At 40.0% G+C, this 20,114-nt stretch overlaps 1 protein-coding gene across 1 annotated transcript in view; it reads right to left on the minus strand.

Annotated features, from left to right (window-relative positions):
• Positions 1-20,114, minus strand: part of CNTN3 (contactin 3) — a 104,923-nt gene that overhangs the window by 60,770 nt on the left and 24,039 nt on the right. The window contains exon 2 of the mRNA XM_086755611.1: positions 17,502-17,636. Within this exon, the coding sequence (XP_086611737.1) occupies positions 17,502-17,556 (55 nt within the window). The 5' untranslated portion in view covers positions 17,557-17,636. The remainder of the gene's footprint in view (positions 1-17,501; positions 17,637-20,114) is intronic.

Consider the following 20,114-nt stretch of genomic DNA (forward strand, 5'->3'; position numbering starts at 1 on the left):
TTCTTACACTTGTACCCTCCCATCAGCAGACTCGTAGCAGTCAATAAAATAAATCGTTAGAGCAGAAGGAAGATGCACTGGAGGAGAAAACACTGCCGTGACGGACCTGCAAGGCTTTGCAGCAGCTCTCAGCAGCACGCTGCCCGCTCGCCTGCCTATCGCCTTTTCACAGGCATTTCTCCTGGAATCACTTCTTGGGCAGGACAAACCAAAGGCCCCAGCCAGATAAAGTCAAGTTAGAATTAAAACTCCAGACAGTCCAGAAGAAGCAGTAAGTTATTGCATACTGGATAAGGGCTTGATACAAAAGTTACTGAATAAAATCGTATTGCAATATCGAGGAGATCAAAACAGATCATCTTACAGTTACTTCTGATCTTTCATCTTGAAAAGACACTAATAACCTATAGCACAGTTTATTTTCTCAAAGCTAAAGGACTGTAAACACTATGCTTCATCCTACTGAAGAACTGCTCTGTTCCTACCAGCTACACACACACACACAAAGTCTACCCACTGCAGTTAGCCAAAATTTCAGTTGCTCTGTCACACATCTACTTCTGCCCCTCACATCCTCTATAAAAGCAGAATGGCATCCTCAATATATGTGCCAGGGCATCAGTCTGGTTACAAAACCTCTCTTCCAATATTAATCATTGCTCTGACCCAAATATAATAGACACACTTAGAAACAAGCAGTATAATCCCTATACAGATAAAAAAAATCCCACGTTTTTGTTCATAAAAGCAGGAACATTAATTGTCACGCAATTAAATAGAGGGGTAAACAGATGATAAAACTGCATTTGGTCTTGCTCTGAATGAATTGGTATCTGCTACTGGATAGTACTGCCTGGAGGAAGAACAGGAGACCCTTGCAAACATGACTTGGAATAAATTCATGACAAAACCCAATGATTTGTGATAAGAATTCACTCCAACTTCATCTACTCTGACACCTTGGATAGTGACAAACCAATGCAATTCAGAGGGTGTGCAGACCAGTACCACTGTGGGGCTACGTGTCCTGCCTTCAATGGAAAACAGCATCAGTGCACAGCAGCCCTTTTCCAGCCCCTGGACTGACGCCACCTTCTTACGTACACTAGGATGTGAGAAATGGACTTTGCCCTTGCCAGGTAGTCAATAAATACTGGAGTCGAAGCATGTTTAGGTTCCACAGTTTAGACACAAAGATCAGAACTGGAATCTCTAGACAACTTTTTCAGTAAAGAAGGATTTATTACAAGGCAAAAAGGTTTCTAAAAGAAACAAAAGAGTAATTCCACTGAATTCCCATCAGAAAAGCTAGGAGAAAGAAAAATACAGGATGGATAAGACAGAACTGGCTTAAAGAGCCTATAGTTACTTGTAAATAGAGGTGAACAAGAGAGTTATACACAAACGTGAAAGCACAAATAAGAGTAGCATATGCTATTAAGAGGCGAAGCCATGAAATTCTGAAAGTAGAGAAAAAAAATATTCTGAAAAGAGTATCAAATAAAACCAGAAAGAGATACATGTTAAGAAATTACCGATTTGAAAATAGCTGAATGCAAAGGAGTATGAAAAACTGGTAAGGAAATGCAACACACAACTGTTAGTATTGGATTATTAATAATCAAAAGCATCGTATCATACACTTTGGTACTCAGGGAGAGAGTGATGAAGCTTACTAGCAAACTACAAAAAAGAGTTCAGAGAGCAGATGAGAAGCTGTTGCAGTGTAGAACCAGTCTCTGAACCAAGGAATCCAATAAATCACTGACTCATTTGACTGTTTAACTTCATTACTGGGTAAAATTGCAGTACATACAGTAGAGGTAATCAATACAGAAGTACTAGGAAAATACAAATCATTAGATGTTACAGTGACAATAAGTTCATAACAAGAAACTGCTCTCAATGACATGATAGCTGCCACCTCACATGCCGGAGGTTCAAACTGATGTCCCCAGACACCAGTTTCAGCCCATCATCTACTAACTCTCACTCTCCCCCTCAGCTCTGCCAGATCACAAGGTTATCCACGCTGTCTGCAGAGTACTAACGTAATGCAAACAATGTGAGTTGAGGGGAAGAGGTTGGCTCTTTTGTGAAATGGTACCACTTGTATAATGACAAATACCTGTGGACAAAACACTGATTAAACTCAAGTTATTCTCATACCCCACTAACATTTAAACAGTTTAGCCGGTTTGGAGTAAAGTGGTTTTGACTTGCTTATTTCCATCAGTAACCGGTTTGTAGGATTCCAACACAGGATATATTTTAAAAAAGCACAAAAGTTATTCATTGCTCTATTATAGCCTTGCAGAAGCAGTTCCTAGCATAAGCAGTTACAGTTCCTAGCATAAGCAGTTAGCAGCGTATTGTTTTCCCTTTATGAGAGTCTTACCAACCCGACCACGCCGGAGACACCGCCGAGCAGGAGGGTGATGATCAGTGGGGTCAGAGCAGAGAAGGGAGGGAGGCGCAGCACCTTCAGGGCGTCCCCTGTTGTTTATAGAGTGTGCTCTGGGTCCTCTCTCTCTCCCTCTGCTCTGAGCTGCCTCTGTTTATCCCCTCAGCAGATTCAGTGGCAGAATACTGACCAGGCGTTGGTGCACGCGTGGCCAGCGCACGCAGGAAGGCTGCCAGGTACGTGCCGTCCTGGCTAACAGCGGTTCCCAGACAGCAGCAACATACTGCTCAATAACACCCCTCCTAGCTCCCCTCTCCGAAATAACACCCCTCCTAGCTCCCCTCTCCGAAATAACACCCCTCCTAGCTCCCCTCTCCGAAATAACACCCCTCCTAGCTCCCCTCTCCGAAATAACACCCCTCCTAGCTCCCCTCTCCGAAATAACACCCCTCCTAGCTCCCCTCTCCGAAATAACACCCCTCCTAGCTCCCCTCTCCGAAATAACACCCCTCCTAGCTCCCCTCTCCGAAATAACACCCCTCCTAGCTCCCCTCTCCGAAATAACACCCCTCCTAGCTCCCCTCTCCGAAATAACACCCCTCCTAGCTCCCCTCTCCGAAATAACACCCCTCCTAGCTCCCCTCTCCGAAATAACACCCCTCCTAGCTCCCCTCTCCAAGGTCGTGTTCCCACAGCTGTGTGCAGCTTGTAATCTCCCACAGTGGCTCTACACGGACCATCACTGAGATCCCTCACACACCATGGTAAAGAATGAGAAAAATATCTGTATAACGTTTTCATAAAAAGCTACAAAAATAGAAGTTCTAAGGAAACAAATGAATGCATTTAAAATTGAAGTGGTAAAAAGGCCTTCCACCTAACTCGTGACGACTTCTTTCCAGTTTGCTCCATCCCCCAAAAGCTAGTGCAAACAGATTATCCGGAGCACTTTCCTTTTTGCTCCACTTGCAGCAAGAGAGCTAAAAAAGAAAATGCAGGGATCATTTGAGCGCATTAACCTCCCTGGAAGAAAAGGGAATGAGACACGATCTTTAGAGAATTGCATTCTGTCTGCCTCCGCAGTAATGGCATTACACTTGAATGAAAGCAAAATTATGTGGAAGACTGTTAGTTTACTGAAGGGTCAAAGCGACAACAGCTGCAGCAGGTGGCAGTAAACCTTTAATATGCCATGATGTACTGATGTGCACATCCTTCCGTGGATGAATAAAAGCAGCTGAACAAAGGATTACACCTGAGCAAGCAACAGATTAATAAACTCAGCATCAGACCCCTCAACAACAGAACTGTGGGAGTGGAGAAAAACTGCCCAGAAATATCTGTTCTGCTACTCCATCTATAAAAACATATACAGTCCCAGTGCTACTGAAGAGAGTTTAATAGATTGAGACATGTACATAAGGAGAAAATCCCCAAAACACAGTGGGACCTCCAATGTTTTCGTTGGTATCTAAGCAGAATCATTAAGTGACAGATGCTCTACGTGCAGATTGATCTCCAGCCCAAGCCAAACTGCTCTGCATAGGGTGATGTAATCCTCCAAAGTATTTTGTTAACTACTATTTAATAAAAAGCCACGGGCTGAAAAAATACTTTCATAAAAAAGAAAGAAGATCTCTCACTGCAAAGAGCCGACAGAGGTAATAACAAGAAAATAAAAAGCAGGTACTGCATCTCTTCTCATAAGTAGCGAGCATTTCCTTGGTTCTTAAATGAGACTCCCCACAACTCGCTGCCTGTGCTCTCTGCCACCGCTCGCTACCATATTCTACTAGAAACACTTAAGTAAATACATTATCAACACAAAAATAAAGACAGAAGCAATGCAGCGTAACAGGAGCAGTTTGCAAGTTCCATCGCTTCAGTGTGAAGATACCTGCTCTGCTTCGCAAGCAGCTGTACCAGCAGTAACACCTGGATGCAAAGCAGGCAGGCTGGCCTAAAAAAAAGCACATTTAAAGTAAGAAGATACACAACGAAGACATTTAAGTAGTTATTCTCAGTCTCTCTAATATGACACTTATCTTGTTGCAGCCATGGGTTACTTACAGTTAAAACCGACTGTATATTTACACAAGCTCACTGACTGTTGGTATAATTCCATACATCACAAGACAACTGCGCTTGTTATACAACTTCCAGCAACACCGTTTTTTTTCTATTTCAGAACTGGTTGCTGTAAAATGCATTCAGAACTATTATTTTAAGAGTTCAGTTCAGTTTGAGGAGACTCCAAATCCAATAATTCTATTAGCCATGAAGGGTGAAATACAACACAACACAGATGTGTTATGTTGACAGAAATGTTTTTTATGTTTGATTTTGTAACTTGGAAAGGTACAGTTGAAAGATCAAAGCATTAAATTCCTACTGAACATTCCTACCAACTTCAATGGGCTTTAGATCAGGCCTTTAGTGTGTTATTGATGTAATGTAGATGTTTTTAAGTATTAGCTTAATATTATCTGCAGTATGCTAAGCAGGCTAACAAGACCCCATTGGGGTAATTCTGACAAATAAAACAAGGGCTGAAATTCTTTCCCTAGCAATGGCTTGCTTTGATTTTTCAATGAATGAGCTCTGTCTTCACAAATAAGCCACATTCCAGAGCCTTAAGAAGAGTCCTGAAGTACAAAACATTCTATGCAAAGTCACTACTCTTGTTAAAAAAAAAAAAACCAAACAAAAAACCACTACAAGAATTAAAATGAAAACATTTTTTGCTTAGAGCTTTACCGGTGGGGGGCATGCACAGGAAATGCCAAAATTGTTAGTTATTTCTAAAAATTCTTATACCTACAGAAGTGAAACTATATTACAGCTACGGAGGAAAATTTTTTATTCAGATCAATTTATATAACTATCTTCTGTTGCACTTCAGTTCAGTCACTTCCTATATTAATTAAGTCCAATCAAGTGAAATATTTAGTATGACAAAATGACGTACAGAAACAATGCAACAGCTGCTTTTTTCAACCTCATTTAATGCCTTAAAATGGCAAGCAGATGCAACTAACAGAGGATGTGAAGGCTTTTGTACAAACTGGTTTTACACTCTAACCTGGGGCCCCATCCCTGTGATACACAGGATACTGGACCCAAAGCCCGGGGTCAACACAGCACCTAGCTAAACAAACCTCTGCTTGCACCCAACTTCAGACATTCCAAGTTACATGAGAAGCAAAATCATGGCAAGTTAAGTCTTAACTTCACTGAAAATGGCACTTTAAGTTATATAAGCCATAATATTGCAGGTCATTAAGCTTGTATTTTTGGCTGGACTTGTAGGTTGGTCTTCAACTTTGAGAGTTTTGCTTGGACAATCTACTAAAACAGCATGAAAAATTTTAGTCTTCATGAAAAAAATTACACTGAAAAGTGATGCAATAAATATCTTTGGGTAAAAAGAAAATTTTAAAGATATTACATATATCTATATATCTCTCCAAAATATTCTTTCCCTATTTCTTATGCCAGAAAGCCTCTGCTCTTTCCACATCATACTCTTCTCCTGCACAAGCTTTGAAAGATAGTAAGAGACAAGTAGATTTACATTTAAAAAAAAAAAAAAAAGAGAGAGAGATAAGGTTGCTATGGGAATAAGATGACAAAAACTGTTACTTAATACAACATAAAAAGGATGAGAACTGGAGAGAACTCAAACCAAATCAAAACTGTCACCCCAACCGACAAGGTTATGATCCGCAGCAGCTCCTTTTTCTCCCTCATTTACTCTACGCTTTTATGTAATTCCATTTTCTGTTCAGATACTATTTACAGAATGCAATATTTCAACCTCAGATCGAAAAAACTTTTAAGAAAGAATTAGAAGTCATGTTTTCCATCACTCACTCGTAAACTCTTGCAAAAGCTGAAATATGCCCACTCCGCATCAGGGTTACGGATGTAGATCTGTAATTTGAGATGAATCTTTAGGTTTTATATATAAAATATATATTAAGAAACAGATTCAGCCATGTAATTTTCTTTCTATAAACTACAGTCTGTGGCCTGCAATAAAGTTTTACATAGGCTAGTAAGTAAATTCAGATTTCGTTTTTTCCACAGCTGCAATCAAAGGCAATTCTTACAAATTCTGAAGGCAGAAAGAACTGTCACATCGCCCCCTCTCCCCAGGAAGTCAAGGCACCGTTAATGTCAGTAGTTTATCTCAAAAACCACTGTCTCTTATCAGAACTTGCTGAAATCGCTTTCCAGCTAGCACAAAACATCACGGGAAGGAATGAATCTGTCCCATTTTTAAGCTGTTGATACAGGATAAATGTTTCTTCACATTGTGAAAAATATAAGGAAAATGTATTTCCTTCCACTGCATATCCCCACAGCTGCCTTGGCTCATTAAATAAGGTGCCATACGATCTCCTTACACAGAATCTTAAAAGTGAGAAGTGTGATGAAACCTTAAAAGACTCAATTCATAATAAAGTCTCTACCAATGGATGATCTCTGACAACATAAGGACCAGGAAGTAATCTAGAATGAGCTAGCTAAAAAAATCCTTGAACACAGAGCAGAGCTTCAAAAGGCCGGTTCTTATTTGTGCTTTAGCTCTTCCAAGCTGTGCAAAGGCCTCCTAAAAATGACCAACGAGGAGATCTGAAGCTCCTTTAAGATGCCATTGCAAGATTTATGTTTGGGTACATTCACATCAGTGCAAATCAAATCCCGTGCCTGGTACTAAGGTTGGTTGTATCACGATTTGCCCGTCATCTTCAATAGCATAAAATTTGCCATTCAGTTTATCCATAGCGATACCTTTGTCTGCCACCTGTGACGTACGGGAGAATCCTAAACTGAATTTAACATTGAACTCCTTGGGATTTTCTATATTGCTTCCAGAGTTATAAATAGTTGTATGAGGAACCAGGATAAAATATACACTAATTATCCTTGACTATGCAAATTAAGCTGTTTGTAATTCAGGTTTAAAACATATTAAAACTCTCATTGCACAAGAAGCACCAAAGGCAAATGAACACTGCATTTTTCTTCACAGTCCTCTGCCTCTTGCTGCAGAGCACCTGAAGATGCACCGGATTATTCTGCAAAGCATAGACCTTGTGTGTGAGGCATGACTCGCAGTTCACCGGGCACAAGGCAGCGTTTCGAGGCTCTCCAATCTGCGGTGGTGGTGGTGGAGCGGCACAGGAGTTGCGGAATTTTCTGCTCATTTAAAATAAGCTCCTGACATAACTCCATTGCCTCTACTAAACAAAAGTGATGCTAATCCACCAGTTCCTCACACTTGGTACTTCTTCACAAAACAACACATACAAGACGGGACAAACCCCGACGAGTATTTCAAACACTGCAGTGAGTCTCAGTTTTACAACTTTCTTCACCCAGACCCTTGGGACTGCATAAATGCTTGCAAGGGTCATCTAGGCTTTTTCCTGGCAATCACAATTTGAACCCAGGTCTCCTTAAAACCCATAGCCCCTTGCATTAGGCTGTGCCAGGTTTCTTATTTCACACCACAGGGAAACATCCAGTTGGCTCAGAGGTCCTTCCTCTTTATCACTGCAGGAAGTCACTCCATACCTCCCGTTCTTCACTAAGGGTTTCTGTTCCCCTCTGTTGGATTAAAGTACTACAAATACTTCTACAGACTTGTTCAGATAAAGTGGTTTCTACATTCAAATGCTTCTTCACCAAACTCACAGTCCCTGAACGTCTGACCCTTGACTAGGAAAGAGTAAAGGACAACAAAGCACAGTCACCCATGTGTCATCTTCTGCTTTCTCTTGCAAGAGAGCAAGCAGCACTTGCCTAGAAAAAGTCAAATGCTTTTGACTTTGTTACAGGACTCCCAAAAAGTCAACAAGAAACTCCTAACTATCTATTCCATCCAAGAGGGAAAACAAAAAATCATACTGCATTGAACAGCTATATTTTTATATTCTGTTTACAGTTACAGAAATCTGGCACATTTTATCAGCAGTAAGTTCTGATTGTGCTAATCAGACAAGAATTTAAATTAGCTTTTATTTGCTTAAGGTTTTCAAACATGTCCAGTATACAGCTGAGGTGAAGCTTTTGCTTTCCAAATTCGTGTTACATTACATTTTACTGAAAAGCAAGTGTTAAAATTGTGTTCCGAGTCCTGGTAAGTACTGATCTCTGAAATAGCATCACCGATGCGTACCTCTGCATTGTAAAAGTTAAAGGCTAATATCCCATTTTTTATTAAACAAGAAACTGAAAGCTTAATTATGGCAAAAATAAAGCTTCTGTCCAAGAGGCTAGCAGAAGCTTATTTAATATCAACAAAAATTAAAAGTTGAAAGGATTGATTTTGAACTTGATAATTAAGGACAAGAAAATCAGAACATTTTCTTCTGGAAGGCTTTTTAGAATACAAACTAAAGTATTTACTCTCAGTTCTGTTGTTTTCATGAACATCTGCCAAATTATTCAGCTCTAGATTTCAACTGCAGAGTACCTTTCCTATTTTTCAGCTGTCATTCACAACCACTTCAATAAATTTTTTAGCCTGCGGTGTCCTGAGGTTCCCAAGTAAGGTGCTGCTACAGCTTATGTTCTGCACAGCAAACTTCTCCCCAGGGCCTTTTCCCTTGCGTTCCCTCCTCAACGATTTTTACCTTTCGCTTGCAGAGAAGAGGGCTTCCCCTCGCCTGCCTTGGTATTTTTATAGCATGACTCACCTGCAGATCTCCAGCCTTTGCAAAGCAATGAGCACCAGTAGATCCCTTTTGTAAGAAAGAAACAGAAGATTAAAGGTAGCACCCAAAACCCTGGGAATTATCACACGAGATGAGATTGCTCATCCATCTTGGTAATAATTTATTCCTCAGCAATAGCCAATGATAGATATTTCAGAAGACAGTTTAATCAATGAAGATTGCTGAACAGAAGCCTGGGATGTTTCTGTCTAGTCTGCTATCAAAAGGCAGAAGAAACAACAGGATGGCTATGCAGGTATTGAGTAAAAGCTTTATCTTCATTTCGTTACACAAACCAGCAGAAGAAAGGCAAAACAGCCCAGCTCTAAGCTTTTATGTCTTCAGTAGGGACAGCCGGGCAAGTAAAGAAAAATGACTGTAATAGCTGCTGCTGGGGGACAGGGAAGAAGACTTTCTCCTCCAAGGTGCCTGAAACGGAAGGCTGAAGTCACAGAACAAATAAGTATCCACATACTAAATTCCAGGCAGTGATCAATCTACCAAAAGACTCAGCAATTAGAAGTCCTAAGGCAGTGAGAGTCAGTGTTCTTATTAAATAAATATTTAGGCTATGCATTTGAATAAATATTCTGTTAGGGGTTACTATGCAATGCACCCAAGCTCCATAACCTTTTATAAAAAAAAAAAATACATTGGAACCACTTGCTATATCACACTTTAAACTGCACTAGGCAGAAATGTATAAATACAGATGTACGGCCTTCATGCTCAGTAATATTTGCAATAACAAAATTTTATTGCAAGATAAAGCACTTGAAAATTTCTTGTGGAAATTTATGTTAAAAGTTAGAATTATCACTAGCCAAAATGTCTCCATTCAAACGTCAAAATCTCTGATGAGTTTAATTAATGAATATAAAGATAGCATTTGTCTTGCTGAAATGAAGTATTAATTGTCTGGAGGTGAGGATTCAGCTTTAAGGTTAGACAGTATCTGCAGCAAAAAATACCTGCTTTTCAAGAGAAGGCTTTCTTCAGCTTGGAAGATGATGCAGAAACTGAAGAGACTCTTCATAGGTATTTAAGGTCTCTCTTCAGAAACACCTTTAATATCACAGTGTTTTCCACACTTGAGGAATTAAATATTTTAACTGGTAAGAGTACACCGACCACTGAAATTACAGACTCCTGTATATCCACTGAACTTGGAGAAAGTCCATTAAGTCAGCGACAGTTTTTTCATTGACTTAGACTACTTCAAGTTTATATACAGCTAACAAGAAAAACAGAGGATCCTGATGAAGGAAACTATATTTATTCCCTCACTTAATTTCAAGTGAGTGGATTAGCACTGTGCTCTGTTGCTGCTCACCTTCTTATTGCAATACTGACGAAGAATGAAAACAAGTCCTAAAAAGCCCGTCTTGAAATGAGTGTGCCCCATTGGTAGGCTGAAAACAGAAAAGCTCGCAGCACTAAGGTACAATATACAAAAAGACTATACCTGTAATAAAACCAAGAGTTGCAGCAGGAAGGCAGAGGCAAGAATTATGCTGGTTCACAGCAAGAAGCGAGACTGAGTCTCCAGTAAGCTACCACCATCTCTCAGTTCACAGGCAAAAGATGCCCACAGCAGGACAAATTTCTTGCCTCCCTGAGCTTAAATACCAGGCTGTTTGTTGTATCCTTCATTCACCATAACAGAGGAATAGTTAGGCTTGATAGTATGCTGAGTTTAAGTGCAATGGGATACCTACAACGGGGGCTGTATCCGGTTTACAGCACCAATTTTGTTTTCTGTTACCAGACCTGTATGAAGCACCCACGACATCAAACAATTCAGAGAAAAGCAGAACTCTGAGATTGGTTCCTCACTTCATAACTAATTCAATAAGAAAACAAAATTTTATATCACTCTAATGAATCTTGTTAGCAATATACAACCATCCAAGCTAAACAATTCCGACAGTCACTACTGGCACAGATGCATTCCAACATTACGACTACACATGTATAATGTACAAAAAAGATATTACTATTAATATGCAAACCCATTATGCATTAAGATCCAGATTGGCTCTGTCTGAATGCAGTAACTCTTAATGAAAATGGAATTTTAACAAGAACAGCGTCGTAGTAGTAAGTGATGATAGCTATTTTTTTTTTCCTACAATGGATTCTCACCCATACAGAAACTCCTCTCTGAAGACTAAATCAAAATTATTGCAAGTTTCTAAGAGCTATACCTGTTTTGCACAGGGAAAAGTACTGGTGGCATTCTGCCAGTGTCCATGAAGCCTACACCAAGAATTACACATTTATGACTGCAAATATACTCCTACACGGGATCAGTTTCAATACAAGACTTCACCAGAAACACGAGTTATTTCCTCACCTACATTAAATCAAGAACACATTCATGTTTGGTACACTCCTTGTTTTCAAGAAATACTGACAAAAGAAAAAAAAAAAAAAGAGCACTTCTGTGCCTTCAAAAGATGTTTAGCCACAAGGAAATAGCATCTCCCTCCACAAGCACATACCAAGAAGAAGGTAACAGATGCACCCACTGATATCGGGCAAGAGACTGAATTCTTACACAAACAGACCGCACCTACAAATGCAAGGCAGCACAGATTTAAACCACGTTCACTACTGCGGCCAGATCCTACAGCTACACTCCAAAAAAAAAAAAAAAAAAAACAAACAAACAAAAAAACCCCACCAATCCCAAACATATCCCAGACTGATGGGAAAAATATATGTACCAGTGCATCTGTAAATTCAGTACAGGAGCAAGGTACTGGCTTTCCAGATCAGCCGGCTAGTACAGATTTGTCAAAAATTCAAGCCTGTCTCCAAATATACTGGATGCTACAATGAACAGAAATATTTTTCACTCATCTCACTGATCTTACAGGATCCTGATATTTGGGATCTAAGGCAAGTGCAATGATATTAAAAAAATGGACCCATATGACACTGCTTTCAAGGGGTGTCTTTTGCCTCTCCAAATCAATATGCGACAGAAGATGTGGGGTCAAAACAGGAACGTGACTGAGATCTTTTGGACATCCCCAAGCAAAGAAATCACCCATCACCTCATAAAAGAGTATTTCAGGTGTGGAGAGCCAAGCTTTTCCTCTGAAGAAGATATTTCTACTCTCCTTGTGGCATGATTCAACAGCAACAACAAATCAGTAAGAACAGGGAAGGTATGTTTTCATGCTCTTTGGGAAATCAAGAAAGAGTAAGAATCATACGTTCTAATTTCTTAAGTCTCCTAAAAATACTGATACACGATATTGCTGAACCTGAGGGTTTGACAGAGTTTTTTCTGTATTAGACTGAGGAAAAAAAATAAAGCGAAAAAATGAAAGTGAAAACAACAAGAACACCTGAATTGACATAAAGAAATGCATATCACATGATCTAGTTTTAAACGCAAATAAACTAAGGAATTAGAATGAAAACTTCCCTGTTGGCAAATTTCAGTGTAAAGGGACAGAACAGGAAGCAGGCTTCAACGTCCAAACAGTTTCGGTATATCACAATAGTATGCGGTTGGTGGTTTTTTTTTTTTTTGGTTGGTTGGTTGGTTTTTCACCCCCAAGGCTGGAGGAAAAAGTTTAATGGTAATTTTTTGTTTTGCCCTATTTAGATAAAGTGCAGTTAAGACAGTGTCAGGAGACACTATTTGTAGCAGCAACAAGATAGAAGCTTAGCAGAGAAGGTTAGTCCAAGTGGATTCTACAGGTCTGGCCTTGGACAAGCTGTTTGAAATGTGCCCTTTCATCTCCTGAAGAACAGGAGTTTCATGCATTGACACCACAGTTCTCATCATTTTATTTCTTTGAACTTTCTCTTTATTCACAGTTTCATTTCCCCTTCAAACATCCTTCAAAATTTTTTTTTCCTCTTAATGCTCAGGAGAAACTTGAAAAAAAAAAAAAACCTTTCTGGGGAGAACAGAGCAGTCAACTTTAGCAGTATAAACCAGCTGAAAACAGTAGAAAATTGTGAGTAAGCAAAAGAAACCAATGCCTGTGCTTGCACCAGCGCTGCTGTGCAAGGCTGGGTGAGCGAACACCCAGCGCTTCTGCCAGCTGGGGCTGACGGAGGCAGCGCTCCCCACAGAGCTCCTCCTCTCCAGCTGAGCAGCACAATAGACTGCAGCAGGAAAGCCAAGCCAAAATTAGCCCGAGTGGCAAGAAAAGCCAGCTGTCACGCAAACTGCAGAGTAGCAGCTTACACACTCATCTGATAAGTGTTTATCTTATTTATCTTAGGTGATCACCATATTCACCTGTCACTGCAGTGGCAGCGCATCACAGCCTGCAGCACTCATCCTCCTGCATTCTGGAAACACTGGAACTGCTATCCAGCTCACCAAGAGCAAGTGAAATCAGCTGGGTGGCTCAGGAGGGGGAAGTCTACAGAAGGGTCAGAAGTCATAAGACACTTGGAATAGATTAATGACTTCACCACAGATCATCACTTAGTTTCATAATTCTTTGCATATTTATTCATTTTTACCTTAGAAGTTGTTCTTCAGAGTAATTTAAACATAATAATACTGAAGTATGTGTTTTGAAATTCCTTTCCTAACAAGGTAGACATTTTTCTCACTTGTTTGAGACTCCATAAATATATTTAATGCTAAGTAATCATCTTTTTGCTCCCCAAGGTAAATGGACAAAAAGATTGTGGGATCATTAGTCACACAGATATAAGCGTACATCAATAAACAAAAACCCACGGGACATTTTTTTTTCCATTAGGTGCTCTGGCATCCTCGCTTTGATGAACTGTGAAGATTCACACAGGATAAACAAAAAGCAATTTAATATAGGACACTGCAGTAAGGGAACTAGTTTGAAATACATTATCTGTAAGGACAGAGAATGTCAAGGTTTATAAACCAAGATCACTTCTGTAGCTATGATGCTATTTCATAACACTGAACCGCAGACAGGGCTTAAAAAGAACTCTCTTTTTGCTTATAAGCAGAGCGTAAGAAAAATTGTTTTCTACAGAGAGTCGGAATACTTGCTGATCTATCTTAACGATAGGTTAAAAGTAATATTCTCAAAACTGTTTAACAACTTGTTTTATGTTTACAGTGTGCTCTTACTAAAATCTGTCTTGAAATAAATTCAACTACAGGATTCCCAAGTGGATTTTACAAGCATGCAGTTCCAAAGGTCCACTAATAATATTCAAGCAATTGAAGCAAACACGTAATGTTAACATTAAACACATGCCCCGTCTCCAAATAGCAGATTTGTACGGCAGGATTGAGACCTTTTGCACAGTTTCAAGTGAGATGGGTTAGGCAGCTCAAAAGGCTCAATTCAGGCTCTTCAGCAAATTACAACTGGCTCCAACTCTTGTCTCTGCAAGTGCTGACTGTAACTCCAAGCAGCATTCCCAATGACGGCAATGTAACATCATTAAGTCAGGGATATATATCAATTACGGCTGCTCAAGGCTTCCGAGGAGCCCTGCTCCACCAAACCATGTGGCTGCTGGCAATGTGAAAAAATAGCTTTTTTGCTTGACTTCTTGCTGCTTCCCCAGTCTACCAACTCCCCAGGGCTACTGAAGTGACTTTCACGACATACTCTAATTGACGGGAGATGAACTGAAACAGATGCAAAGAAGGGCTAGTAGGATGAACATGGAAAAAAGGACAGTCTTACACAAGACCAGAATAATTTGCACTTCAAAATACTAGCAACATTTTCCTTGTTACTGCAATGTTCATTGGAAATCAGGGATTTTACTAGCAGAGTAATTAGCTGAGTAACAAACATTCCTCTATTAGCAAATTCAACGATAGTCAATGCCAACTTCACTATTGAAAGTATTGAACTTTGAGAAATGTCAGTTGATGAATCTCTAGCAAACATCATCTCTTTCATACTGTGTCTCTTTACTAAGTTACACTTGCACAGAACTACATATTTATTACTAGATTATTTCCAGCAAGTCATTTGGTAGACCCAGCATTAATACTGTTTAAGGTATGAAACTTTCCCATTCATCCTGAACCCTTATAAGCCTACCTTTCTTCACAGGCAGTAAAAACAAAAACTTGCTTTCATCTAAGTTGCTTTTAAATATGACCCAAAAGAACTGAGACGACATGAAATAAAAATGTAAGAAAGATTAAAGGATAAAAGAGTCCTTCAACAGATAGGTGAAAAATAATCTTTCATCCTTGTAGAAGGAGGTTATGTACTTCACACAAACCACCACCAAGGTCAAAGTGATCCAAGTGAAGCTTTGAGGGTGTAACACCAACAGTTCTACAGATGTTGTGGCTGATACTCAAAGTATTTGTTTGCAAGTCCCCAACCGGTGACGTTTACAGCTTTCTCCATATCCCTGCTCATAACACACCAGCAGTGCCTGGGAGACTGAGAACCCTGTGCTATTTAACAGTTAGCCAGCCCTCCTAGGTCTCCATGCTACCCCATGTACTATCTCAAAGTTTTTTCTATTTAAAAAAAAAGCATATTTAAATTCAACACATCAATCCAGAAGACTTGCATGCTTTGCAACTTAAAAAAAGATACAGCTTCAATAAGGCTAAAGTGATTGTTGTTTTTCAAAGTGTTCAAAAGAACATTTTATTGCATGTTATCTATGAACGAAGTATTAGGATATTTTAGCCTTCTCTTGTACTACTTGTATTTCAGGTATTTGCTACGATTTGTTACAATTCATAGGATAACTATTAAATCGTATCAATGTAACCAAAAACTACAGCAAGATAAAGTTACTAGTCCTTATCTTCCTTACCTTGTATCAACTAAAAAATCTTAGAGGCAGAAATTATTTTTAACAGATTAAAAGCCAAGCACTTCTTTTTTAGCATCAATACTCATCTAAAACTAACGTAACCATGAAAATAATGAAATCAATTCATTCTACTACAAATAATACGCATGTTGCCAGTCACCAATACGAGTGATTTATTGCATAAAAGTTATTCATACACTTTAAGTATTGCTATGAAACTGTTACAAAAACAATAGCCAGCAGATCAAAACCAGCGAGACTACACTATAGAAAACATTTAGGTAGCTAATGATTTTTAATGGCTAGATTTTACCTCTTTTTTTCCCCCATAGTATGCTTCATTACATCAACTAATCCCAGGCGTTTAAAGGGGAGAAAAGCAAAGCTGCTGTATTCCAACTAATAATTCTGTGCAAGTCTTGGGTGATTGTTTCAGTCTCAGAAATGCCCAACTTTCTTTGAAGTTTTTGACTAAGCAAAAAGCACATCCTGGCCTTCCGAGTCCCCATATAAAGCTAAATCCATGTACCCTACTCACAGTTAGGCTTCTGTGCGCTTCACGCAGGAATGCAGCGCTCCCCAGGGCAGCCAGAACACGAGCACCAGTTACAGGAGGAAGGGGGACAAGAGCAATCACAGCTGGGTGACTGCACAGGCTAGCCACAGCATCAAGGTGTCTCTCTATCCATCCCTGCGTTGGAGTTTTTGCAAAGAAAACACATCTCACAACAGACCCCGGCTATAAACCACTTGATGCGGGTGTCTCAACCAAAGCATGTGCACGTATCTTCCTTCCCTGAGCAGCAGCGAACGTTATGAAGAGCGTGCACACGGGTAATTGCGGCACTACCAGCTACGCCTGCTCTTCGCAACCCTGGAGATGACAGTGTGCACTGAAACCACCAAGAGTCAACCTCTGAGGACAGCATAGGGGTCTCTCCTCTCCTCCCCCCTTCACATGCACCTTGGCATTACCAGGGATGCTCAAGCAGAACAAGAAATCACCAAGAAAAGCCAGGGACTTCTGCTGTTGCCATGAGCATTGACCTCAACAAGGTAAGGAAAAAAATCACTCAGAAGAGCTAACACAGCAGAAGAGAGAAGCCCAGAAAACCCAGCACAAGTTCCAAATACTGAGAATTGGCTGGGTTATTGTCTGGCAGAGTAGGAAAAGCAAACTTCTAAACTGCTGAATTGGGGCACTGATAACATAGCACTACTCCTCATGAATAAACCCATGGTAAAGTAAACAAAGTTTTGACAAAAGCTGCAGCAACCATGCCAAACAACAGCAAGAATTTAAAGTTTTCAGTTAAAGAGAAACATCTTGAAGCTATTAAATCAGCATACCTATAATGCATGCATTACTAATAGCGTCCTTAATGCAAACTACTTTCTGCTTGCTCTAAAAGCACAGCCCAGATTAGCAACTTTGAAGGAAAAATGTTATTTTAATTCATTCACTATTAAAATTTTGTATTATTTAAGCTACGTATTGCATGCTTAGTTTCTTAGTTCAATTCCTCAAGTGGGGTTCAGTTCTGGGATCTGGATGCTTACGCATAGCTCTGAACTGGAAGTTAGAGATTGTTGTATGTTGTTACCTCCAAGGCAGCCAACAAACGATACCAGGAGCAGCTGTTTCCACAGCAGCAGCATCTTCAGTCACCTAAATTCAGTAATTCCAATTCAGTCTCAGGTGAACTGTATGTTTAGTCTTCCAGGTGGCAAGCCTTAACCTGTTAAAAGAACAAACATGAAAATGAATCATTTGATGATCCCCAAGAACTGACTTCCTTGTTAATGCACTTTTTAATAAATACAAAGTTGCCAGATCCTCTAATCTTCCTCTTTTTCCCTGTGACTTACCCCTAGCCAGGAGGGTACACACGTGTCACGCTGAGGTATGGATATGCGGTGTTAGAAATTATATAATCAGCTAAACAGAGGTGATGGCCAAGTTGATTTTTTTAGTTCCTACTTCTCATCGATCTCCAGCATTCGTTTATTTGTAAGAAAAACAGTAGTTTTAAAGCAAGAGAGAGTACACGAGGTGCAATCACACACAAAGCACAGCAGCTTAACACATTTGTTACAAGAACAGCTTGCGCTGCGCTTGCCTTGTACATAGACTGTGCTAGCAACAATCTGAACACGCACAATAACCGATCTAATTAAAGCCATCTAACCCATTCCTGTTTTGTTGTTTTGCACACTAGAGCCGTACTCAATATGCTTAAGAGCATTACAGAAGTCTGAAGGGGAAGATCTAGCAATCAAAAAGCCACCAGCGAGCACATCACACGCAAGTGCGTCAGGTGTAATGACACGCCAGGAACGAATTTGCTAGCTTCTACTTCTACCTTCATTTCTGGCTAGACAATAAATGGTTTGCCAAAGCCTACTAGCCCGTGTATGACATTCTATTTCACTTTTATTCTTTCCTGAAACAGCTTTACAGTAGTTTTTCTGAAGTTGTATGACAACTGTCACTTTTATATTTTGTGCCCGTCACTTCCACAGCATCCTCCTCCTTCAGAGCAACGGTAGTTGGGCAAAATGTGAGGTTGTGCAGTACACAGAGCAGACCAAATGGTTCCTCCAGGAATTAGTCTACAGATCAATGCACAGAAATATTAAGGTCAAGAAAGCAACCATTCATTCTGAGAAGCCAAATCTGAGATGTCTGAACTTGATTTTTCCATGTGAACTGTATTTCACGTTACAGGTTAAAGTTTACTTCTATAAATTGCGTGTCTGGATTTCAAGCTAAGCACCCCAGAAAAAGAAGTCACATACTCTGATACATTCCAACCCCAAGACTTGCTGGGAGAATTTCACCTCTCCAGAAAAATATCACATAGCCCTTTGCCACGCAAGGTACGCTATCAGCTTACACAGCAAGGCACGCAGCACCGACAGCAGCATCCTCTCCTCCACACTGTTAGAGGCATTGCTTTCTGATTTTTCACCTTTTTCTAAAACAGAAAATAAGCAAAACCCAAACCTCACTTTTCTATCAAGTAATAGGTATTGATCACTCAGCAGGTGTCCACTACCAGAAAAGCAGGTACTAGAAGGAAGCTTACGGTAGGGGTACAGCAATTCCCAAGTCCCTAAAAATGGTAGGGGGGAATATCCCACCCCCAGACAACTCTCTGGATCACACAGTTTGAGGAACCACATCCAGTTCCCGCAGACTAAGACCCCAAGAATTTTATCATATGCAGCTAAAACGTTACTGGTTTCCAAAAGTAGCGATGTAAATACGACAAATTCTGGTAAGCTGCCATGTTAGAAAACCCATAACATTGCTTTGGGAACATCATCATCCTAGCCCACGGAAAGGAGCTATTTTATAGCAGTACCGTTTGCCCGGAGCAGTGAGGATAGCCAGAAGGGCAGGAAGGAGAGAGGGGAGGAGGTGGAGGAGGAATACTAAAGTAGGTCACTCTTATATGTCAGCTTTCTTGCAGTTTTGCAAGGAAGGGAAGGAAGGAAAAAAAAAAAAAGCAATGGAAAGAGCTAAATTAATTTGATTTTGTTCTTTAAGTGCTCTGGGCAAAGCAGAACATGATAGATCCATTTCAGGCCAGAAAAAAGTGCTTCAGTAGAAGCTAAAAAAGAAAAAATTGAAGAGTTTTATATGTGGGTATAAAATCATAAAAGACATTGCATCCTCTGCCTGCATTATATTTTAATAAATTTTAATATCTAAAAGAACAGTGATTACCAGCTAGCTAACCTTGTAAGATTTAAATTGCTTTAAATGCTTCATTGTCTCTCTGTTCTTTAAGATTTTGCTAATCTAGGATCTACTACTGAATACTCAACATTTCATTTTTAAAACAGGACACACAATTCACAGTTTTAAGCCAGACAAACACATCCTTCTGCTCAGACACAGGTCAGTTCTTTACCAAGAAAGATGCAAATTCATGTGAACAACAATTTAATACCAAGCAGACAGAAGTATAAAATTCCTTGAAGTTTCGTCCTCAGTTCACTGTTGAGCAACAGCTTTCCCATTAAAGAAAAGACGCTAAAAGGAGGTTTTCTCCACTGACTCCATCCTGGCGTGCTGCTGATGGGTACACAAAGGGTTACAAAGCACGAGTCCCACCATGGGCTCCCTGCCCTCCCCTTGGGCACCCAGGTTGCCTCTGCCAAGCTGGAGAATGGTTTTCGGCTGTTCGCACACCCTCAGTGAATATTTG

Source organism: Chlamydotis macqueenii, chromosome 10, assembly GCF_036417535.1.
Source record: "Chlamydotis macqueenii isolate bChlMac1 chromosome 10, bChlMac1.mat, whole genome shotgun sequence".
NCBI lineage: Eukaryota > Metazoa > Chordata > Aves > Otidiformes > Otididae > Chlamydotis > Chlamydotis macqueenii.